We start from the raw sequence: 25,882 nt of genomic DNA, 5'->3' as shown, positions 1-25,882 counted from the left end.
ATTGACCGTATGACTCTTACCCACCGGGGGGAATGACAACGACGGGGCTAAAACAGGTTGAAGACAGAGGCGAGGGTGCAAGACAAGAAACGCCGGAAGAGAGTCCGGTCGAGTTGGTACCACTAGCCGATTGGAAAGTCATCTAGCAAAAGCTCCATACAGTACGATAGCAGATAGGACTAAGTTTCTGTCTGAACCCTCGTTGGCGGGTTGCAATATCGAGTTAGCCTGTCAGGTAACATGGCCCCTCTTTCCTCCCTGCTTGCTTTGCTGCTATGTTTAGTTCTCCTTCAGCCATTGACTGCAGGTTTGGGAGAATTTGCCAGCGCGCCTGACTTCTGCATGGAACAGAAAGCAGCAGACCAGCCTCTGATGGTGTGAGGATGTCTCAGAAAGAGACCCAGTTGATAGGGTGAATCTTTCCAGATGGCTGACAGCCGACGGGGACGGGGAAAGCAACCGCACCTCGGCTGGAGCAGGATTGGGGGGAGGGATGAAGGAACCCGCATTGTCTCAGTTGAAGGACCCCGACTGGGCGATCCTCCAATAACTAGAGAATGCCTGATTGGGCAAGGCTACTCTTGGCTTTTTCTAGCGTGGACCCTGGTCACTAGCCCTAGTTGGGACTAGCAGGAATGAACTAGTCTGCGCCAAATTGGCTAGCGGGAATTAATGCGGCCGGAATTGGATTATCCAGATTAACTAGTCGAATCCTGAGAGATTTGAGTCTTGCTTCTGCTGCACAAAGAAAGCTTCCTGCGTGACCTTTTTTTGGGTCTCATTTTTGATGCAGAATGGAGATCTCTTTCAAACAAAAAGCATAACCTTCGAACTAGATGTCTTGTGGTATTTTATCATACTTTCACCCATACCGGACAGACCTCCAGTAACTACAGTACTTAGGTCTTTCGCGGGTGCTAGATAAGCAGCACATGACTCGCTCCTTCTGGAAAGGCGTTGGACGACGTGGTCCCGTGATCCCCGTTAGCTCCTTTCGGAACACGGAGCGTGGCCGGTGCAATGGCTTGATATCGATCGTCAATCCATGGGCTTCAAGCAGCAATTTCTCCCCCATCTGAGACATTCTATCTTATCAACATCCCTTTCCCCTCCTTTCAGAGTCTCCGCTTCTCTCACTCTCGGGTATCATACCGAGCCATACCTGACCTAAACCCGGGCTGACACCCTGTGGCTTTGAAACGCAGTACACAGACCTCCTGTTGTACCAGCAAGCTTCACTAGTAATTCCCGTAAGTGACCAAACATTTAGCCAACCCCCGCCACTCATCTCCTCTTTCGTGGTTGCACGCCGTTTACCAGCCTATTATTAGTGACAGCCAGGCTCGCATTTGTCCCGTCCACCGAATATCTAGATGGATGGAGCCAGCGAATGAGGACATCGCCTCCGTGCCTCCGCACCAACCTCGCCCTTCCTCACCTACCAAATCCTCGTCCCCTCCTTCGGACATCATAAACAATGATACTATAGCTGCGTCCCTCTCGGACGGGGTCGCTGTGAGCAACGGATCGATCCTTCCTCGGGCACAGGACCTCTCGAATAAGGACCGTCCGGTGTCCGGCATAGTTCCGCCGTATTGGAGTCACCATAGAAACGCATCCAGGGCTTCACACATCTCTCTCGACCAGGCGCCAGGCATTACACTTGAGGACCATACAGAGGATCCAGATTGCGAAACTAGTCGTGGTTTGTGGGCGAAAAGTGTGGTGGTCGATGATCATGTTGTCGTACAAGGCAAGACGGGCATCGGGTCCTATGTCGTGTGGAATTGCAGGATACAAACCCTGGATGTATGTCAGCGTTCTATAACCGGATCTCGTCGTTGCTTTGCAATGTTGTCGCTCCATACTCTCAGGAGCTCTGTGTGCTAATGACTTGTAGGGCGGTCCCATCACCGTTCGTTTAAGGTGAGCTTGGGAAATGCATCAATGGCTGGTCTTTGCTAAGATTTCTGTCCCTAGATACTCTGAATTCGACGACTTGCGACAACGATTGGTGGCATCCTTCCCGCATGCGAAGAATGCCCTACCTCCTCTTCCTCCCAAGAGCGTTATATGTACGTCTGAAACAATCCACACGAGACTTGAAACTGACTGACGGATGACACCCAGTCAAATTTCGCCCTTCGTTTCTTGAGTCCCGCAGGGTTGGATTGGAATATTTCTTGAAGTAAGCAGCAGGAACATGGTTCTCGGTTTTGAATCTTGTTCGTGGCTGATAGCTAACATCAATCGGCATAGCTGTGTCCTCTTGAACCCTGAATTTTCCAGCTCACCAGTCCTCAAGGATTTCTTATTCGGGAGACTGTGTTAATCTCAGCATATCACTGAACTCAATATCTAGCTACACCTATCTGGTATAACGGACTCGACGATGTTAACGCCTGCCTCGGATAATTATTGCATTTGGTGACGAGTCAAGTAGGGACAACAACCCCTGCAATTGTAGGGTCGAAGTCGACTAGACAAGCGATAGCACTAATGCAGCCTTTGAGTTGCTATATATTAATGCGCAAAGTTTCCCACATTCATGTGGAAGGTAGCAGATGCATCTTCACTTGCAGCTGAAGGGGCCTTCTTGCCTACGAAACTGAAATTGAAGGATCGAAGCTCTGAAAGGCTTAGAGACAGCTAATAATCTTTCCACAAATTCGTCCATCGGACGCTATATGTGGCCGCCATATTCCCTATTGCGGATATGGGCGTTTGATTGACTTCTAGCTCAGTACTCAGAAGAAGCATGACTTGACTTTCAACACGTCAGCCACCTTGCACTGCAGGCATGCAAGAATTGCGACGTTGTTATTACATTTACATTCTCCCGCCATCCGAAATGCATATGCACAGTATACTTTATTTAGCGTCAAGGAATTTATTAGCCTCAGTGGCCATAAATAGCCATATATGCATGTACGGGGCACATGCAGTATCATAGTCCAGAACATCTTAATTATTCCTAATAAAACACAATCATAGGTCATAAATTCAATCTTGACAAACCCTCAGTCAATCCACGCAAGACAAACAACCAACCCACAAACTCAGCTCTTCCCCACAAGATCAACCACCACCGCCTGCGAAGCATTCTTCTCTTCTTCCCTTACCTTCTCCATCCGTCTCGAATACTTCTTCCCCGCCACAATCCACCACAGTAGCTCCAGCAGCAGGAACCCACCGACACATACACACGTATAATTCATATTCGAGGCTGTCATGTAGAAATCAGCACTCATAAGATTCGACATCAATACAAATTAGAAACAAAAGTATCATATATAACTCACCAGTAACAGGCATATCATACGGAAACGAGAAAAACACAATCGCAAAGATCAGCCATGCAACAGTGATAATGTTGACCGTCATTCCTGCTACATATCCCAATGAAAATGGGCCACGGTGCATGGTTTTGCGACCAAGGAGGACGTTCGTGAGGATGGGGACGAGGTAGGCGATGTTGTTGATTGTTCTGCGTATGGAGGAGAGTCAGTATTTTGGGGGGCTTTAGCTTGTTGTTCTAAGAGTTATAGGAAGGGGAGGAGTGCGTACACAGCAGAACTCATCATCGAGTTGAATGCGGTGCTGGAGCCAAGGTAGATACAGCCGAGAAGGGCGATGATGATACCCACGCATAACTGGGCGTTGACGGGAGCGCCGAATCGCTTGTTGACTTTGGAACAGCTTGGTGTGCGGTTAGTATCCGTGGTACAGGTTCAATAGGTTTGTTTTGTATGGAACGTACAACTTAGAGAAGGGAAGTCCGTCGTCTCTGGCAAATGCCCAGAGCATTCGTCCGGTGCCTATTAGGGTTACAGCGTTAATACATGAACGGTTTGTTCGTAGCTTGGAAGAGGTTGTCTAGTCATACTCAGCTGTGAGCCGATCACGCATGGTCCGACTGCAACCCAGAGAAGGAAAACGAGGGCAAAGGCGCCTCCGCGACTTTGGGTTGCCTGGCGAAAGAGTTCTGCGAGGGGAAGACCTGTCGGTGAGTCGGCGAGGCTTGCGTAGTCTTGGACGGAGAACATGAGGCTGAGGAGGTAGGTGAGGCCGGTGACGAAAGCTATGGCGAGTGTGCAAGCTAAGAAAACAGTTGCGTTAGTATATTCTTAGATTGAACGGGGTTTTTTGGCCTACCTAGGGCTAAAGGAGCGTTTCTTCCTGGCTGTTGCAGTGTATAGTTTAGCTTCTGATTAGGAGCTAACGTGTGTTACTTACGTTTGGCATTTCCTCGGTGATGTGCTGTAGTTCTAATTAGTAATTACTTCCATGCAACGCGAACTGGAAGACATACAGTGATCCCATCTAGACCGCCTAGACTGTACAGAGGGTTGACTAGGCCCGTTATGAAACATACGACATTGTTCTTCCAGCCAGTTTCGTTGATCCAGGTTCGAAAGACAAATTCTGCGTCGTTGTGCTTGGGAGCAGTGGCTGCGACGGTGACCAGGATGGCGAACCAGGCTAGTTGAAGGTAGCATACTGTTCCATCAATTATATCAGCAGTTGAGCCACAGAAACTGAGGAAGTTATACCAACACGAGAACTTGTTGATTGCTGGCATCCACTTATTGCCAAACATGACGATTCCAGAGGTTATAACGTTGAACCCTTGGTACGCAACGAAAGTCATCCAAGGCTGCACAACAAGATTGGGTCTGTACAAGGCAATGAGGGCGATGAAGTTCGACGAGTAAACGAGGTTTGTAGAGGCAGTGGTAAATATCCCTATAGACATCAGCATCAAATCACTTAGCAGATATTGTAGAGGTCCATACAGCCGAACACTGTGCTCCAGCCAGTCGCAAAGCTTAGCACATTGCTGTACCGTTTCGGAGCAATGGCTGCAATCCAGTGATACATCCCACCTTCGACTGGGTACGCAGAGACAAACTCCGCTAGTGATGTTCCTAGAAAGCATTGCAGGATAAAGACGAAGATAAATCCGTAGATAACTGGGAAGGTCAATGTCATGGCATTGTTCTAGAGTTATGGGGCTCCGTACGGGCGCCGGGACCGCCAGCGTTGATGGAAGTGATGAGACCCAGACCAAGTCCTATTGAGATATGGGTTAGATTCTTTGGCGTCCAGAATACACACTTGTGCAAGTGTGTAATGGCACGTAGCTCACCAGTCCAGGAGATGGTACAATTTGCAGCCAGGCCGATGAGACTCCAGACCGAAAAATGGCGTTTTAGTTCTTGCCTATGACCTGTTGTATCGTAAGTAGATATTCCGTTAGATGTGTGGAATTGTAGGCTTTGGTAACATTAAACTTACCCATTTGCGCCAGGCGCAATTCATCTGCATTTTGGACTTGAATACTGCCTAGTCCTCTATCTTCAAGGGAGTGGGCAACGGGCGCCGCAGATTTTATGGAATTGTCCATAGTGATCAGGAACCTTGTGCTGTGCAGTATGACCTATTATGAGCACTAGGTATTAAGGGTTTCAAAGAATAATTTGTGCCAAAATATCCTCGTGTGGACATGGAGATCTAGATGTATGGACTTTTAGCATGGCTGCCGCCTTATCAGCGACACACGACAGTTATCAGACTTTATCAGAGCGGGGAAGACTTATCTCAAGCACCGGACATGTTTCGAGATCACCGGTTGTCCGGACAGAAAGCCGGAGAGTTTAGTACGACTAGGCTCATTGGCGTGGAGAACAGAGGACCAGTCATGCCGGTCGCGGAGAAAGAAGATCCTCCTTCCTCCCGCCTCCCTTGCGGTGATGGGGGAATTGGGGCATCAGGTGCCCCAGAGCCTCATCATTAATTTCCAGGCTAATGCTACTTACGCTCTCCTTCATCTATATTTCCGCTTGATGCTGTGCTCGTCACATCTACAGTGCAAACAATAGGCTTTCTTTATGACAGCCAAGAGGTACTATCAAGTTAGTACTCCACGATCGTATTATTTCAGTCAGGTATAGAGGGGTGTTCAACTATGTGGAACACCACCTACTTCCGAAGCACCTGAACACGCGCGCGCGTGATCCTAATCATAATATACCACTATTACTACTACTACTACCACTAATCTTGCCCTTTACTGCTTAATTAAACTATATTTGATTTTATTTAATATCTAAATATTACTGCTAACTCTAATTATCGCTAGATCCTGCAGTGGTTGAAAATAAGTAATAAAAAAGATATTTATTATATTTTTTTTTTTTATTACTACTACCAGCAACCCCTACACGCGAGATTTTTTATACTTTTAAATATAATAATAATCTTATTACTACTTTCTTCTTATCTTCTCTACTAATCTCACCGTGTGCGCTACCGCTAGAAGAACAGATTGCAGTAGTAATTAAAGATATTTATACTAAGAATATTAGTATTTATATTGCTATATAGATATATAATATTCCTAGTATAATACTTTGGCACTGATATCAAGATAGCAGATAATCTTATATTACAGACTATATATTTATATAAAAGTTATCTCTTACAGATAAAGCAGTTATATCTGATTATATTCAATATTTAACTGATTAGGACTTTCCGGTAAACTATACAGTTATATATAATACCGCAAATATTATATATAAGTGAAAATGCAAACGCCTAGATTAATCTTTTGAAGTAATTAGTAGAAACTGGTATTTATACTTTTTATAATATTATTTATATCTATATACAATCAATACGCGATATCTTGATATTAAATATGCGTAGTAATCCCAGCCTGATATTATTTCTAACTTTATTAATCTTTTCGAACATACCAAAAAAAAATATCAGATTCGCAGTGAGAATATATAGAATGTTAATAAAAAAGATTTTTATTATAATATTTTTATTAGAAATCAGAAAGTCATCCTGTTTTTTATATTTATTTAAACTAGAGAAGGGTCTTCAACCACTGCTAGTAATTATAAATAAATATTTATAATTAAATATTATAATATTACAGGAAAGAGAACATCACTATATATTATTTTTAAAAATAAATTAAATAATATTATATAAAATTATATGATTCCTGACCCTGAAGTACTTGTAGGGGTGCAGGTAAATAAATATATGTAATAGATTGGTGGTAGCAACCACCTACTCCCGTGTGTACATGTCTATATAAGCAGGATTCTAGGGGTCCGCAGGTAGCTGCGGGTAATGATGGTCTTTTTGGCCTTGTGTGTACAACTCCCCTAGGTTGTTCTATGACAATATAGTAATAAATATTATATTTTAAACTGGTTAAAACAGATCTTTATCTTATAAATAGTAGTATAGTAAAAAATGTGATCTGGTTATATAATTAAACAGGAAAATTATATACTAGTATTAAATAATTATCTTTTATATATTTCACCTGAATTTATTCTTATATACCGGGAAAATAATATTATACTAATTTATTTATTATTATATATCTTATACCTGTTCTAACTGCTAGATATTAGTGTTTTTGCCTTTTTAGGCAGCTATTACAGTCATTATCTACAGAAGTAATTATGGACTAGCTAAGTTAATATTATAAAGCATGATTTTATATCTTTATAATAGTAAGCACAGGAGGATGCCATGACTCCGGAGAATATAATATTAGATTAATAGTTATTAAATCTCTAGCTAATTAGCAAGAAATAGGTTTTTAAATAAATAAGATTTAATCTTATTAAATTTAATTTTATTAATTTTTTTTAGATAATTAATATATTATTTAATACTGCATTATCTTCTCTATAGCTAGATTAGTTTAGTACTATACTATACTTACTGGATTCGGCTATGCTTGTATATAAGAAGAAGCTATATTACTACCTTAATAATTATTATAAATATAAATATTATAATATTAATTTACTCTGCCAGGAATTATATAAAATACACAGATTACTGGAGATTCATACTGCTTAATATCAGGTGCTGGAGGAAGATATATTATTCCAGGCAGATAATAAGATTTTTAATTTTCCAGAAATAAAGCAGCGCCAGGATATCTTTATATAAAAGAAGATTGTGATAGAATAACCTAGCTATCAGATAAAAGTCATCAGGATGACATATTATAATGGTTGTGAGAGTCATGAGATCATTAATAGTAGTTCCATATCTCTCCAGCACCTATAAGGTACTGATTTCTCTATAATAAGCTACTAATTTCTTAAAGATTAGTTTATTTCATGGATATAGACTATCCTTGTTATTATCAGATAAATATATAATATTTAATAATTAATTTCTTACCTAGTTAATAGACTTTCTATTCTGATAAATAGATTTTATTATATTCTAATCCTTCTACTTTAACTACCTAAGAAAGATGCCACCTATTAAAGATAATAAAGAAATAAAAATATTTAATAATTAAATTAATCCAGAATTATTATTAAATACTATTCCTATTATTGAAGAGATTCAACAGCTAGAAGATTATATTTATTAATTAGAATAGATTACTAATCTGCAGCAGAAAATAACTTATTTTTAAAAAAATAATTCTTTAAATAAAATATTTTTAAGATACTACTAATCCTCCTCTAAATCAGATAAAAATAAGAAAGAAATTAAGTTTAAAAATATTTTTTATTTTATCCTGAACTTTAATCTCTAAAAATGTCAGGAATAGATTATTAATTTAAAATATATATTCAAGAATACTTTCAAGAAGTATTTATTAAAGAAATATGAGATTATTATTATTATTAGCTATATAGATTTATCCTGCAGGCAGAGATGGTACTATTTTATTAATAATAAAAATCTAGAAGAAAGATAATTTCTTAAGAAATTATAATTTTAATTTAAAAATTAGATTCTTATATTAATTTAAAATATTACTATTTTTTAATCTGATATTATAGCCTAATTAGAACAGGCTCATTAATAATACAGCTAGAATCTAAAAGAATTCTATATATATTTTAATACTTTAGAGTAATATTTTTCTTATTAAGTAGAGAAAGAAAAGGTCTTATTATATTTTATTAAATTATTTCTAAATCTAAATTATTATATTCAAGAGCATGTTCCATACTTATCAGAGAAGTAAAATAAAATAATAGTTATTATTATTTATTATTATAAACTGTGGGAGAATAGAGAAAAATATAAATAAAATAATAATTAATTTAATAGTTATAAACCATACAAGCACTTCCAAGAAACTATCAGTAAAATTATTAAAAAAAATATCCTGAATCACAGAGAAAATCTTATTAATAAAAATAATAATTAATTATAATATTTTATATATAAAAGTATCTAATACCTTGCGAACTGATATTCTACTGAAGATAAAAGGATTTAATCTGCTAAAATCTACTAATTCTTATCAGATTCAAAGAAAAAAGTAGAGAAATTAAAATAAATCCTATAATTTTAACTCTTTTATTTACAGTAAGGACTATATATTATTTTTATATTTTTATTTATATCTAAAACAGCCTCGAAATCTTTACAGACCTAGATAACTACGCTGAAGTAGATATTATTAATTATTAGTTTATTAAAATTTATAATCTTCAACATGCTCTAGTTACTATGTTAAAAATTAAAATTATTAATCAAATTACTACTTCTATTTATAATATATAAAAAGTCTTTATTACTATTACTAATTTGCAAGAAGCCACCCGCATTTTTAAATAATATTATATAAAAATTAACTAGAATTCTTAACTAGAAGACAGCTCTGTATTACTTTTAATAATTATATTTCAAGATTTATATATTATTTTATTAATATAGAACTATTAGTAATAATTTAGTATACTATTTATTTTATTACTCTCTGTTACTTAATTTACTGAAGCAATTTGAAATTTAGCAAGAATATATACTATTATCAAACTTTCTAAAGATATCTGGCTACTAAAAAAAAAATTTTATAATTTATTACTAAATCCTAAAATAATTCTTATTAAACTAAAGTAATTCTAAGATATATTTTTTATAAATTTCTTTTAATAACTACCCCCTCACAGCTCTGTGGACTATATTATTAATATTAAATTTAATAAAATATTCTTTTACAGTTTAATATATTTCTTATCTGAAGCTGAACTTAAGATTCTATAAGAATATATTAAAAAGAATCTAAAATTAAACTAAATTTAATTTTTAAAAAGCCCTGCTGGGATTCTTATTTTTTTTATATCTAAGAAAAATAATAGTCTATATCTCTATATAAATTACAGAAATTTTAATAAGATTTTTATTAAAAATTACTATTCTCTATCTCTTATTTCAGAGATTCTTGATAGGGTTTCGGGAAGTACCTATTTTTCAAAAATTAATATTAAGAATATATACTACTGAATTTATATTAAAAAAAATAATAAATAGAAGACAGTATTTTATATCTAATATAATTATTTTAAATATATAATTATATTATTTAAATTAACTAATACTCCAGTAACTTTCTAAAATTATATATATACTACACTTTGAGGACTTCTTAATAACTTTTATATAATATATCTAGATAATATTCTTATCTTTTCACCCGATAAGAAATCTTATATAAAATATATTTATTAAGTTTTAGAGAGGCTTCGAGAAGCTTAATTCTATATAAAATTATTAAAATACTTATTTTATTAATCTAAAGTTGAATTCCTAGGATATATTATTAATTCTGATAAAGTATCCATGAATTCTTAATAAGTAAATAATATTATTTTATAGCTGATTTCTGAAAATTATTATGATATCCAGATTTTTCTTGGATTCTATAATTTTTATTAATAATTTATTTAAGATTATTCTTATATTATATTACTCCTTATCTTACTACTTCGTGGAACAGTCAACAGGTAAAAACTAGAAAAGATTTATTTAATTTTATTTAAATAAATTATTTTTTATTATCTAATTACTGTTTTCTAATAAGTATTTTTACTAATATATTTTAATCCTATGAAACCCCGCTGTTTAGAAACTGATATATCTAAGGAAGGAATAAGTAGCATCTTATTCTAATTTAATAATAAAAATATATTTTATTTAATTATATTTTAGTTTTATAAGTTCTCCAGTATTAAGCTAAATTATAATACTCCAGATCAAGAATTATTTACTATTATTTATTTTTTTAAATGATAATAATAATATTTTAAAGAAGTTTTTTAAATAATTAAAATCTTATTTAATTACTTAAACTTGTAATTCTTTATATATTAAACTAAAGTTAATAAAAGATAAGCCTGATAACTTATAAGTCTAATTTTCTATGATTTTATTATTAAATATAGAATAGAAAAATTAAATTTAATAAATAGATCTTTTAGAATATTTTTTAGATTCTAGATAGAACCTGCTTCTTAAGAAGAATTATTAATCCTGATTTAAAAGTAATTTATGGATATATTATTTCTAATAATAAGGAATCTTATTAAAGAGAAATTCTAGTTTAAATCTTAAGATATACAGAATTATCCTGGATTTAATATCTGTATTATATTAAACTCAAAGAATCCTAATAATTAAGCTGGTATAGAAATAACTAACTAGATTATTTAGATAAATTTATTTTGAGAAAGATTCATTCTCTAATCTATAGTATTATAAGTATATACTACAGAAGTTTTATACTTAAATATATATAATTCTAAACTTTAAGAGATGATCTTACGTTTACAGAATAAAAATCTAGAGATATAATAGTAAAAAGCTGCTATTTAATAAAAATAACTAGACTAAAAATATTAGATTATTAAAATAACTAGCTATATCTGCTTTAAAAATTAATATTATATTTTATTCTTTAAAATATTATATTAAATGCTTATCAAGCTATATTATAATAATTTATTAATAGAATACTTTAGAAAGACCTGAACAGAAGTACTGCTATATAGAAAATTCTACTAGACTAAATTATAATATAATATAACTAAGTATATTTAAACTTGCTTAATATATTAAAAAATTACTGTTCTAAAATATTAATTATATAATAATCTTAAATTATTACTGATTCTATCTCATTCCTTTACTAAATTAATAATAGATTTCATCACAGGACTATCTTCTATTATTTAATATAAAAAAACTATTAATATTATTTTTATTATTATTAATTAATTCTTAAAATACTGCTTTTTTTTTATTATCCCGTCCATGATAACTGTACCAGATCTTACTGAATTATTCTATTAATAGATTGAATTAATTTTCGGACTTCTAAATAAGATTATATCTAATAAAGAATTAATCTTTACTAGTAAATTCTGGTTAAACTTAATTTATAATAATTATATAATCTTAAAATTCTTAATTATGTTCTACCCTCAAACTAATAATTAAATAAAATAAATAAATTAAATACTTGAATACTATCTCTGATACTACTCCAGTTATTATAATATTAACTAGCTATTAATCCTACTAAGTACTCAATTTATTTGTAATAATATAGATAATATAACCACGGATTAATTATCTTATAATATTTTTTATAGTTTTTCATTGGACTTTTATATCTGAATCAAGACTGATTCCTAACAGTAAAAAATTCCAGCAGTACAAGATAAAATTAGAAAACTTTAAAAAATAAGAAAACAGCTATAAAAGATATAATAAATAATTATAAAAAAATAAAAAAAATATTATAATAAATATAAAAAGCTATTTTACTTTAAAAAAAAGAATTTAATTAAATTATTAATCTAGAATCTACAGCTCAAAGAATTAAGAAAGTTAGTTCTAAAATTTATAGAATTTTTTTAGATTTTTAAATATATTAGATTTTAAGTATATCACTTATACTTACCTGAGAAATATAAATAAATTTATAATATATTTTATATTTCCCTGTTGGAATTATAAAATATAGAAAGAAACTAGGAAGAACCACTCCTGATACTAGATCTAGATAATAAAAATAAATAAGAAATTAAAGAAATCAAAGACTACTAATAATATAATAATTAAGATTATTATCTAATTAAATAGAAAGACTAGCTGAGTAAGTATAATTAATAAATTCTTAATAAAAATATAAAAAATACACCCGAAGCCATAAAGTAATATTAAAAATTCTATAAGAAGTACTATGCATTAAAAAAATAAAAAATAATTATTAATAAATTATTCTATATTTTTAAAAAATAAATTATAAAAATATTAATCTCTTAATATTCCTCATCAACTATATTATCACAGATTAAATATACTAATAGATATAAAATTATCCTGTTATAAGGTAGCAGGGAATACCTAAATATATTTAATCATATTTATTATTTATTTATAAAATAAATAATAATAATACCCAGGCCCCCTTACAGGCTAGAAATAAAAATAAAAAATAAATTAATCAGATTATAAATCTCAGGAATCATGTTATATCCACTAAAATTATTATTATTATTTAATATAACTTTATTAATAATATTAGAGTATTGCACACGGGCTATCTCAGTAATAGTATCTAAGTAGAATCTCAAGATTAAAGTCTAGACTATATAATCTTTATCTCCTGGTATCAGATAAAGTAATAAATTTGTGATAGGATCTACTTGTCAGGGTAGAAAGCCTGTCGACTAGGTAAGGAATCAACCATTAAACACCATATATTTATCTGATAATAATAAAGGTAGCCTATATCTATGAAATAAACTAATCCTTAAAAGATTAGTAGCTTATTACAAAGAAATCAATATCTTATAAATACTAGAGAGATATAGAACTATTATTAATAATCTTATAACTCTTATAATTACTATAATACATTATTCTGATAACTTTTATCTTAATAACTAGATTATTCTATTATAAATAGTGTCTTTCTCTGCTGGGACAAGCCACCTGGCTCGGGTATTAGAAATAATCTTATATATTCTTAATTTAGAACAGTTAAACTCTGATAACAAAAAATAGAAGACCTATAGAATACCCAGTATAAACAAAATCATATACTAATTTTATATAACTTCATCAGTATTTAATCATGTTTATATGGATGGATTTATTATAAAGAAATATAAATAATAAAATCTCTTATATTACTTCTTTTTTTTTTTTTTTATCTCACAGTCATCTTTTCTTTAATCTTCTGTAATTATTCTATTTACTTTTTATTATTATTTCATGCGCTTTTTATCATTTTTATTATTATATACTAATTACTTAGTAATCAGGTATTTTTCTGTATTTATTTCTTACTTTATTTATTCTTAAATTATATACTTTATATTAGATCTTCTAATATGCCTCCCAAAGCAGCTCCTAAGAAGAAGATTTATATATTATATAGATAATTTATTAAGACTTAATATCTTTTTTATATATATTACCTCTGTACTGTTAATACTAATTTTAATATCGCTGAGGGAGTTTTTTATAATATTAATTATTATTAAAATACTTATACTTCAGTACTATATTGCCAGTATTCTGAAAAAAAAAAGATATATTTTATAATAAATATTACTTAATTCTCTTTACTATACTAGATATAATGCTAATATTAGCTAGATTAATATAGAAATACTTAGTAATACTTACAATTTTACTACTATTTTCAAGTAACAAGTAGAACTGATAAACATAAAATACTAAGATAAAAATATTAAGTATATTATTCTTAAAGAAATATTAAATTTAGTTATTATATATAATTATATAAAGTCAGTTCACGCTCGCTAGTTTAGTCTCAAGAAATCAAAGAAAACCACCCGGATATAAAAATCTTATAGATAACTGGAATAAATAGCTAATCAATAGTATTTTAATAAATAAATATAATAGGATATAACTTATTTCTTATTATTTATTATTAGATTATTAGTCTGTCAACTTCTCTACCCCCTGCCAGTGCTATTTTTATACAGTACCAGATATACAAGCATGATTTATTACTCTATCTGATACCAGAAGACAAAGACTATGTAGTCTGGGTTTTAATTCTGAGATTCTACTTAAATATTATTACTAAGATGGCCCGTGTGCAATACCCTAATATTACTAATAAAATTATATCAGATAATAATAATAATTTTAGTAGATATGACACGGCTTTTAAAATTTATAATCTAGTTAATTTATTCCCTATTTTTATTCCTAGCCTGTAAGAAGGCCTGGATATCATTATTATTTATTTTATAAATAAATAATAAATATAATTAAATATATTTAAGTATCCCCTGCTATCTTATAACAGGATAATTTTGTATTTATTAGCACATTTAATCTATAATAATATAGTTGATAAGAAATATTAAGAAATTAATATTCCTATAACTTATTTTTTAAAAATATAAAATAATTTATTAATAATTATCTTCTATTTTCTTAATATATAGTATTTCTTATGGGATTTCTAATATTATTTTATAACTTCGGATGTATTTTTTATATTTTTACTAGAAATTTATTAATTATACTCACTCAGCCAGCCTTTCCATTTAATCAGATAGTAATCTTGATTATTATATTATTAATAATCTTTGACTTCTTTAACTTTTTATTTATTTTTATTATCTAGATCTGGTATTAGGAGTAGTTCTTTCTAGTTTCTTCTTATATTTTACAGTTCTAACAGGGAAATATAAAATATATTATAAATTTATCTATATTTCTTAAATAAACATAAGTAATACACTTAGAATCTAATATATTTAAAAATCTAAAAAAATCTTATAAACTTTAGAACTAACTTTCTTAATTTTTTAAATTATAGATTCTAGATTAATAATTTGATTAAATCCTTCTTCTTAAAATAAAATAATTTTTTATACTTATTATAATATTTCTTTTATTTTTCTATAATTATTTATTATATTTTTTATAACTGTTCTCTTATTTCTTAAAGTTTTTTAATCTTATTTTATACTGCTGGGATCTCTTACTATTAGGAATCAGTCTTAATTCAGATATAAAAGTCCAGTAAAAAATTATAAAAAATATTATAAGATAATTAGCCTGTGGTTATATTATCTATATTATTATAAGTAAATTAAGTACTTAGTAGGATTAATAGCCAGTTTATATTATAATAACTGGAGTAGTATCAGAGATAGTATTCAAATATTTAATTTATTTATTTTATTTAGCTATCAGTTTAAAAGTAGAACACAGTTAAGAGTTTTAAGATTATATAATTATTATAAACTAAGTTTAATTAAAATTTACTAATAAAAATTAATCCTCTATCAGATATAATTTTATTTGGGGGTCCGAAAATCAATTCAACTTATTAATAAAATAGTTCAGTAAGATCTGGTATGGTTATTATAAACAAGACAGCAAAGAAAAGACAGTATTTTAAGAATTAATTAATAATAATAAAAATAATATTAATAGTTTTTCTATATTAGATAATGGAAGATAGTCCTGTAATAAAATCCATTATTAATTCAGCAAAGAAATAAGATAGAATTAGTAATAATTTAAGATTATTATATAGTTAATACTTTAGAGCAGTAGTCTCTTGATATATTAAATAAATTTAAATATATTCAGCTATATTATACTGTAATCTAATCCAGTGGAATTTTCTGTATAATAATATTTTTATTTAAGTCTTTCTAAAGTATCCTGCTAACAGATTATCATGGTATAGCTTAATAAATATTTAATATAATATTTCAGAGAATAGAATATAATATTAATTTTTAAAATAGATATAACCAGTTATCTTAATAATCTAATATTTTTAGTCTGGTTGTTTTTATTAAATAATAACTTTTTACTATTATATCTCTAGATCTTTATTCTGTAAATACAAGATTATCTCTTGAAGTTCAGAATTATATATATCCAAGTATAAAACTTCTGTAGTATATATTTATAATATTATAAATTAGAAAATAAATCTTTCTCAAGATAAATTTACTTAAGTAGTTTAGTCAGTTATTTCTATACTAACTCAACTATTAAAATCCTTTAAACTTAATATAATACAGGTATCAAACTTAGAATAATTCTATATATTTTAAAATTTAAACTGAGATTTCTCTTTAATAAGATCTCTTATTATTAAAGATAATATATTTATAAATTACTCTTAAATTAGAATTAATAATTCTTTTTAAGAAGCAGATTCTACCTGGAATCTAGAAAATATTCTAAAAAATCTATTTATTAAATTTAATTTTCTTGTTCTGTATTTAATAATAAAATTATAAAAAATTAAATTTATAAATTATTAAACTTACCTTTTATTAACTCTAATTTAACACATAAAGAATTACAAGTTTAAGTAATTAAATAAGATTTTAATTATTTAAAAAGCTTTTTTAAGATATTATTATTATTATTTAAAAAAATAAACAATAGCAAATAGCTCTTGATCTGGAGTACCATAGTTTAATTCAGTACTAAAGAACTTATAAAACTAAAATATAATTAAATAAAATATATTTTTATTATTAAATTAAGATAAAATACTACTCATCTTTTTCTTGGACATATCAGTTTCTAAACAGCAGGATTTCATAGAATTAAAATATATTAATAAAAATACTTGTTAGAAGGCGGTAATCAGATAATAAAAAATAATTTATTTAAATAAAATTAGATAAATTTTTTCTGGTTTTTATCTGTTAACTGTTCCACGAAGTAGCAAGGTAAGGGGTAATATAATATAAAAATAATCTTAAATAAATTATTAATAAAAATTACAGAATCCGAGGAAGACCTGGATATTATAATAATTTTTAGAAATTAGTTATAAAATAATATTATTTACCTGTTAAGAATCTATAGATACTCTATCAGAATTAATAATATATTCTAGAAATTTAACTTTAAATTAATAAAATAAATATTTTAATAGTTTTATATAGAATTAAGCTTCTCAAAGCCTCTCTAAAACTTAATAAATATATTTTATATAAAATTTCTTATCAGGCGAAAAGATAAGGATATTATTTAAATATATTATATAAAAATTATCAAGAAGTTCTCAAAGCACAGTATATATATAATTTTAGAAAATTATTAAAATATTAGTCAATCTAAATAGTATAATTATATATTTAAAGTAACTATATTAAATATAAAATACTATCTTCTATTTATTATTTTTTTTAATATAAATTTAATAGTATGTATTCTTGATATTAATCTTTGAAAAGTAGGTACTTCCCGAAACCCTGTTAAGAATCTCTGAAATAAGAGATAGAAAATAATAATTTTTAATAAAAATCTTATTAAAATTTTTATAATTTTTATAAAAATATAAACTATTATCTTTCTTAAATATAAAGAAAATAGGAGCCCCAGCAGGATTTTTTAAAGATTAAATTTAATTTAATTTTAGATTCTTTTTAATATATTCTTATAAAATCTTAAGTTCAGCTTCGGATAAGAAGTATATTAGACTATAAGAAAATATTTTATTAGACTTAATATTAATAATATAGTTTACAGAGCCGTAAGGGAGTAGTTATTAAAAGAAATCTATAAAAAATATATTTTAAAACTACTTGAATTTAATAAAAATTATTTTAAGATTTAATAATAAATTATAAGGCTTTTCTTCTGGTAGCCAGATATTTTCAGAAAACTTAATAATAGCATATACTCTTACTAAGTTTTGAATTACTTCAGTAAATTAAGTAATAGAAAATAATAAAATAAACAGTATATTAAACTATTACTAATAGTTCTATACTAATAAGATAATATATAGGTCTTGAAGTATAATTATTAAAAGTAATACAAAATTATCTTCCAGTTAAGAATCCTGGTTAATCTTTATATAATATTATTTAAAAGTGCGGGTGGCTCCTCGTGAATTAATAATAATAATAGAAACTTTCTATATACTATAAATAAAAATAGTAATTTAATTAATAACTTTAATCTTTGGCACAGTAACTGGAGTATATCAAAGATTATAAACTTTAATAAACTAGTAATTAATAATATCTACTTCAGCACAGCTATCTAGATCCGCAAAGATTTCAAGATTATTTTAGATATAAATAAAAATATAAAAACAATATATAGTCCCTATTATAGATAGAAGAGTTAAAATTATAGAATCTATTTTAATTTCTTTACTTTTTTCTCTAAATCTAATAAGAATTAATAGATTCTAGCAGATTAAACTCTTTTATCTTTAGTAAAATATCAGTTCACAAGGTATTAAATACTTTTATATATAAAATATTATAATTAATTATTATTTTTTCTGATAAAATTTTTTTTATAATTTGAAATATCTTCTTTAATAATTTTATTAATAATTTCTTGGAAGCGCTTGTATAATTTATAATTATTAAATTAGTTATTATTTTATTTATATTTTTCTTTATTCTCCCATAGTTCATAATAATAAATAATAATAATTATTATTTTATTTTATTTCTCTGGTAAGTGTGGAATATGCTCTTGAATATAATAATTTAAATTTAAAAATAACTTAGTAAAGTATAATAAAACCTTTTCTTTCTTTACTTAGCAAGAAAAGTATTACTTTAAAATATTAAGATATATATAAAACTCTCTTAAATCCTGGCCATATCACTGATAAGCCCGTTCTAATTGGGCTATAATATCAGATTAAAAAATAGTAATATTTTAAATTAATATAAAAATCTAGTCTTTGAATTAAAATTATAATTTCTTAAGAAATCACCTTTCTTTTAAATTCTTATTATTAATAAAACAGTACTATCTCTGCCTGTAGGATAGGTCTATATAACTAATAATAGTAAGAATCTTATATTTCTTTAATAAATATTTCTTAAAAACATCTCTGAATATATATTTTAAATCAGTGATCCATTCCTGACACTTTTGGAGGTTAAAGTTCAGAATAAAATAAAAAATATTTTTAAATTTAATCTCTTCCTTATTCTTATCTAATTTAGAGAAGAATTAGTAATATCTTAAAAATATTTTATTTAAAGAATTATTTTTTTAAAAATAGATTATTTTTTATTACAGATTAATAGCTTGTTTTAATTAATAAACATAATTTTCTAGCTGTTAAATCTCTTCAACAGTGGGGATAGTATTTAATAATAATTCTAGATTAATTTAATTATTAAATACTTCTATTTTTTTATTATCTTCAATAAATGGCATCTTCCTTAGGTAATTAAAATATAAAAATCAGAATATAATAAAATCTATTTATTAGAATAAAAAGCCTGTTAACTAGGTAAGAAATCAACCATTAAATATTATATATTTATCTGATAATAATAAAGATAGTCTATATTCATGAAATAGACTAATTCTTGAGAGATTAGTAGCTTATTACAGAGGAATTGGTATCTTATAGGTGCCGGAGAAATATAGAACTATTATTAATAATCTCATGATTCTTATAACTACTATAATACATCATCCCGATGACTTTTATCCCGATAGCTAGGTTATTCTATCACAAAATTATATTTATATATCTGATACTGCACAGAGATAGCACCGGCAGGGGGCAGAGAAATTAATAAATTAATAATCTAATAATAAATAATAAGAAATAAGTTATATTCTGTTATATTTATTTATTAAAATACTACTGATTAGCTATCTATTTTAGTTATCTATAAAATCTTTATATCCAGGTGGTTTTCTTTAATCCCTTAAGACTAAACTAGCAAGCATGAGCTGACTCTGTATAATTATATATAATAATCAAGTTCAATATCTCTTCAAGAACAGTATACTTAATATTTTTATTCTAGTATTTTATATTTATCAGTTCTACTTGTTACTTGAGAATAATAATAAAATTATAAGTATTACTGAGTATTCCTGTATTAATCTAACCAATATTAGTATTATATCTAGTATAATAAAGGAGATTAAATAATACTTATTATAAAATATATTTTTCTTTTTTTAGAATACTGGTAATATAATACCGAAGCATAAGTATTTCAATAATAGTTAATATTATAAAAAACTTTCTCAGCAATATTAAAATTAGCATTAATAATACAAAGATAATATATATAAAAAAGATATTAAACCTTGATAAATTATTTTTATAATATATAAATCTTCTTTTTAGGAGCTGCTTTGGGAGGCATATTAAAAGACTTAATATAAAATATATAATCTAAGAGTAAATAAAATAAGAAATAAATACAGAGAAGCACCTGATTACTAAGTAATTAATATATAATAATAAAAATAACAAAAAGCACGTGAAATAATAATAAAAAACAAATAAAATAATCACAGGAGACTAAAGAAAAGATAACTATAAGATAAAGAAAAAAAAAAAGAAAAGTAATATAAAAGATTCTATTATTTATATTTCTTTACAGTGGATCCATCTATGCAAACATAACTAAATACTGATAAAGCTATATAGAATTAATATATAATCTTATCTATACTAAGTATTCCATGAGTTTTTTAATCTTTTATTATCAGATCTTTACTATTCTGAATTAAGAATATATAAGGTTATCTCTAACATCTGAACCAGGTGGCTCGTCCCAGCGGAGAAGAATACCATTTATAATAAAATAATCTAACTATCAGATAAAAGTTATCGGGATGATATATTATAATAGTTATAAGAGTTATAAGATTATTAATAATGGTTCTATATCTTTCCGGTATCTATAAAATATTGATTTCTTTATAATAAGCTACTGATTCCTTAAGGATTAGTCTATTTCGTGGATATAAATTATCCTTGTCATTATCAGATAAATATATAGTGTTTAGTGGTTGATTCCTTACCTAGTCGACAGGCTTTCTACCCTGACAAGTAGATCCTATCACAAAGATAGAGAAGAAAGTAAAACAATAAATAAAATTATAAATAGATATAGATTAAGATATATTTACAGTATCTGCTAAAAGATATTATATTCTTGTAATTACTATACCTGTTTCTATACCTGTTCCGAAGTGCAAGTTATTTAATTAAATACCTAGTCAGCTACTTCTTTAACTTATATAGTATTAAATAATAATCTTTATATTTATTCTGAAGACAGTACTGTCCCTCCACAGTTAATTACTTAGTTAATTTATACAGATATTCTATATACCTGCTCATGCCGGTCTCTATATATAGTTAGAGAATAATATTAAAATGTTATGGGACAAGTCCCTACTGGGAGACTCGGCCACCCAGCCTCGTAACCACCTGCTGACTAACTAACATATATACAAAACCTCGGATACCTTGAGACTTCTATTTAAACACCAGCTATTCCTTCTTATCTAACAGGTAATATACTCTTAGAATCAAGAGGTGATCTCTAATATTAGAAATAGCTTATTTAAATAATCCACAGAACAGAGCCCGACCGTGTAACTAATAAAATAAATAAAATAAAATAGAATAATAAAATAATAAATAATATAATATAATTATAATTCCTTACCAACCTCATGAACAGGTTAGAAGGAGTAGAATAATAAATAATAAAATAATAGAATCTCTACTAGTAAGTCTAATAGAATGAACATAAATAATTTAATTAATATATTAATAAGTTACAGAGCATTATTAATATATAAGCTATGAATAATATATCCTATAATATTATTATTTTTTTCTAATATATAATTTTATAACCAAGACCCTTATATCCTGAAGTTAAATTATTTAATAAATAAGATAAATAAGATTATCCAAAGTTTAAAATACACCTGTAATCTAAATTTTTTATAAATATAGTTATATACTCTGATGATGTATCTTGAGTAGCTTATATATTCAGATAACTAGAAGACAGCATGGAAAGAAAAATCCTGCTGTAGTATTAGATTATAAGCAGTACAGCTACCTATAAAAAGATAATAAAGAAACTTAATAAAATTTATAAAAATAAAAACTAGAAAATAAAAATTTTAAAAAAATTATATTTTCTTTAATAAGATAGCAGGAACTTTAAAGACTTTTTAAAAAATTTTAATATTATTCTAATCTAAGCAGGCAGTGCAGTATAAAAAAATATTTCTAAGATTATAATACTAGAGAACTTAATTAATTATATATTATTATAGATTACTGTCAGCCTGGAGAAGAGCTCTAGTTATAAAAGATATTATAATTAATTTTAATAATATAATTATAATATAAAATAAATAGTAATCAAAAGAAAATATTAGAATTATTAATAATATATATAGATCCAGAACCCTCGTGTAACCCCTATAGATAATATAAAAGATATTATAGATTAGAAATATATTATCTTAACAGTAAATAATAGAAGATAAAAATATATAATTAAATTTAAAAACTTAATTTAATATAATCCTCATTCTGTGAAGTGGATCTTGACTAGAAAATTATAATAAAAAAAAGAAATAAATCTCTGTCTTTATTATAGAAAAGATAAATATTTAATTAAAGATTATTATTAAAGACCTGTACTCTGATTCTTAGTCTAAGTAATTTCTATAAATTATAAAGAGAAGATCTCAGATAATAAATAAAATAAAAATTAAAAAAAAAATAGTCTTTATATAAAATTATAAATAAAAATATTTAAATAGAAAGTCTTATTTTTAATAGAAAATTTTTAAAAAAAATATATAAACTCTAAGCCTTTACTTCTTGAGACTATTATTAACCAGGTAGTTAATATCTATGCTATAATTAATACCAGATGTTTTATATATAGTATTATTAATCTAAAATATATAAGGAAGAATAAGCTGGACTTAACTTTAATTATTTTAATTTTAGTATCTGGAATTAGAGGAAAGAAAATTATTAATTATATTATTTAAATATACTTAGATATCAGAGTTTATACTGAATCCGGGTTATACCTGTATATATTTAATTATAATTTAAAGTATAATATTATTCTAGGCCTTCCCTGGCTAGAATATTATAATAAAAAAATTAAATTAAACTGGAATTAAGTTTATCTCTAGTTAATCCAGACTTAGATTAAAATAATATAAATATTATAATTTAAATATACTTTAGTTTAAGTATCAGCCACAGCCTTTCAAATATATATCAGGAAGAAAAAAAGAATATTATAATTAAAAATAAAAATATTTATTATATTTTTAAAAAATATAAAAAAAGCCTTACATGTTAAATTAAAACTGAATCTAAAGAATAGACTGCTAGAACAGTACTAATAATTTTTAAAATTATTTAAATTAAAGAATGCAGAAACTCTGTCTCTGTATTATAAACTAGATATTAATTATTTAATTAAATTAAAAAGAAAGAATAGGAAGACTCTCTAGTTTTTATAAAAATTATTATATAATATATTTAAAGAAGAGCTCGTGGTTTTATAAAAAGATTTATTAAATTATTAAATAAAAAATTTATTTAGATAAATAATTTATTAGCTGTAGTCCCAGTTCTCTTTGTCTGGAAGTCAGGAGAAGATTTCTGTTTTTATATTAATTATTATAAATTAAATATTATTATTAAAAAAAATCAGTATCTGTTATCTCTAATTTATAAGATATTAAACCAGATCAGAAAAGTTAAATAATTTATTAAACTTGATATATCTGCAGTTTTTTATAAGATATATATTACTAAGGAACAGGAGTAAATAATTATTTTTTATATTTAATATAAATTTTATAAATAACTGGTTATTTTATTCAGATTTATAAATATTCCCAGTATCTTCCAGAAATATATTAACTAGATTCTGAGAGAGTACTTAGATAAATTTTATTTTATTTATTTTAATAATATACTTATTTTCTTAACCAGGACTCTCCAGTAGTACCGGGAGTATATCTAAAAAATCCTGACTAAATTATAGAAAGCAGGCCTATATCTTAATATTAATAAATATAAATTTAAATAAAAAGAAACTAAATATCTTAGATTTATTATTAAAATAAAACAGGAAGTAAGTATAAATTTTAAAAAAATTTATATAATCCAGAAATAGAAACCGCCTATAATAATAAAAAAAATATATAAATTTATTAGATTTATTAATTTTTATTATTAATTTATATTAAATTTCTTAAGATTATTTAAGCTCCTCCATGACCTTACTAAGAAAAATATACTATTCTAGTAGATTTAAAAATACTCAGAGAGTTTCTTATGCCTGAAAAAGATATTTTATATAAAACTAGTATTAATTTTTTTTAATTTTAATAAATAAATAGTACTGGAAACAGACTTCTCAGGCTATAATCTGGAAGAATATTTATTTTAATATAATAAAAAAAGAAAATTATACTTTTATATTTACTTTTCAAAGCAGCTGGCGCCCGCAGAATATAATTATAAAATCTATAATAAGAAATTATTAATTATTATCAGATATATAAAAGCCTGGGATATTAAATTATATTCTATTTCTGAGTTTAAAGTAATTATAAATTATAAGAACTTGGAGTACTTCTATATATTAAAAAAATTATTTAAAAAATATATTTAATAAAATTTTTTTTTAATAAGTTTAACTTCTTCTTTATTTACTAGAAGAATATAGAAAATAATTAAGTTAATATCCTCTTTTAAAAAGATCAAGATATATCTAATTATTATAATAAATAAATTATAATATAAATCTTCTAGTTCTTCTAATCTGATAAATATTACAGAGTTATTTAAATTAGATTTCTTAGACTAGTATTTATACCTGTTGATATTATATTATAATAGAAGAAAGCTGAAGAACAAGATTATTAGTATTAAAAAATTAAATAAATAATTAAAAAGAAAGTATAAAGATTCTTATTTAATTTAAAATTAAAAATCTCTATCTTAGAATATATTATAAATTTCTAAAGAATCTTAATCTTTAGAAAATAAAGATAAATTTTTAATAATAAACTCTTATAAACTAATTTAATATAGAAAGTCCATAACTTTCCACTGACTGGGTATCTGGAACATGAACAGATATATCTAATAATAAACTAGAAGTATTTCTAGTCTAATATAACATAAAATATACAGAGGTTTATACAGAATTATAATATTTATAGAAAAATAAAAGCTTAATATAAAAAAAAG

General features: G+C 26.8%; 3 protein-coding genes across 3 annotated transcripts; 2 read left to right on the top strand and 1 right to left on the bottom strand.

The window, feature by feature from the left end:
* The first annotated feature begins 1,185 nt into the window (after positions 1–1,185).
* On the top strand, positions 1,186–2,540 carry BO88DRAFT_210461 (uncharacterized protein). Its single transcript, XM_025701924.1, has 6 exons — positions 1,186–1,250; positions 1,342–1,809; positions 1,901–1,926; positions 1,981–2,075; positions 2,131–2,188; positions 2,260–2,540. Exons 2-6 carry the CDS (start codon positions 1,378–1,380, stop codon positions 2,330–2,332), a joined length of 684 nt encoding a protein of 227 aa, XP_025566089.1. The 5' UTR covers positions 1,186–1,250; positions 1,342–1,377; the 3' UTR covers positions 2,333–2,540.
* Positions 2,541–3,059: 519 nt separating this feature from the next.
* On the bottom strand, positions 3,060–5,407 carry BO88DRAFT_333136 (putative choline transporter Hnm1; the record flags this gene model as incomplete). The annotated part of the gene is made up of 13 exons (XM_025702749.1): positions 3,060–3,226; positions 3,303–3,487; positions 3,568–3,699; positions 3,761–3,818; positions 3,887–4,099; positions 4,156–4,183; positions 4,237–4,260; positions 4,313–4,500; positions 4,558–4,746; positions 4,797–4,973; positions 5,024–5,074; positions 5,150–5,230; positions 5,299–5,407. 13 exons carry the CDS (start codon positions 5,405–5,407, stop codon positions 3,060–3,062), a joined length of 1,602 nt encoding a protein of 533 aa, XP_025566088.1.
* A 19,669-nt stretch (positions 5,408–25,076) lies between these two features.
* BO88DRAFT_333278 (uncharacterized protein) lies at positions 25,077–25,301 on the top strand (the record flags this gene model as incomplete). Its single annotated transcript, XM_025702757.1, has 1 exon — positions 25,077–25,301. A coding segment is annotated over one exon (225 nt), but the record flags the coding sequence as incomplete, so codon positions are not given.
* Positions 25,302–25,882: the final 581 nt, after the last annotated feature.

This window comes from Aspergillus vadensis (genome assembly GCF_003184925.1).
Source record: "Aspergillus vadensis CBS 113365 unplaced genomic scaffold BO88scaffold_4, whole genome shotgun sequence".
In the NCBI taxonomy this organism is placed as follows: Eukaryota; Fungi; Ascomycota; class Eurotiomycetes; order Eurotiales; family Aspergillaceae; genus Aspergillus; species Aspergillus vadensis.
Note: the sequence above shows the minus strand (reverse complement) of the source record. Positions and strands in the feature narration are given on the sequence as shown.

What these genes read in the sequence shown, in the direction of transcription:
- BO88DRAFT_210461 (XM_025701924.1), top strand. Translation starts at nt 1,378, where the DNA reads ATGGAGCCAGCGAATGAGGACATCGCCTCCGTGCCTCCGCACCAACCT. An exon ending in GCAGGATACAAACCCTGGAT is followed by an intron (nt 1,810 to 1,900) that starts GTATGTCAGCGT and finishes AATGACTTGTAG; the next exon opens with GGCGGTCCCATCACCGTTCG. An exon ending in GGATTGGAATATTTCTTGAA is followed by an intron (nt 2,189 to 2,259) that starts GTAAGCAGCAGG and finishes CAATCGGCATAG; the next exon opens with CTGTGTCCTCTTGAACCCTG.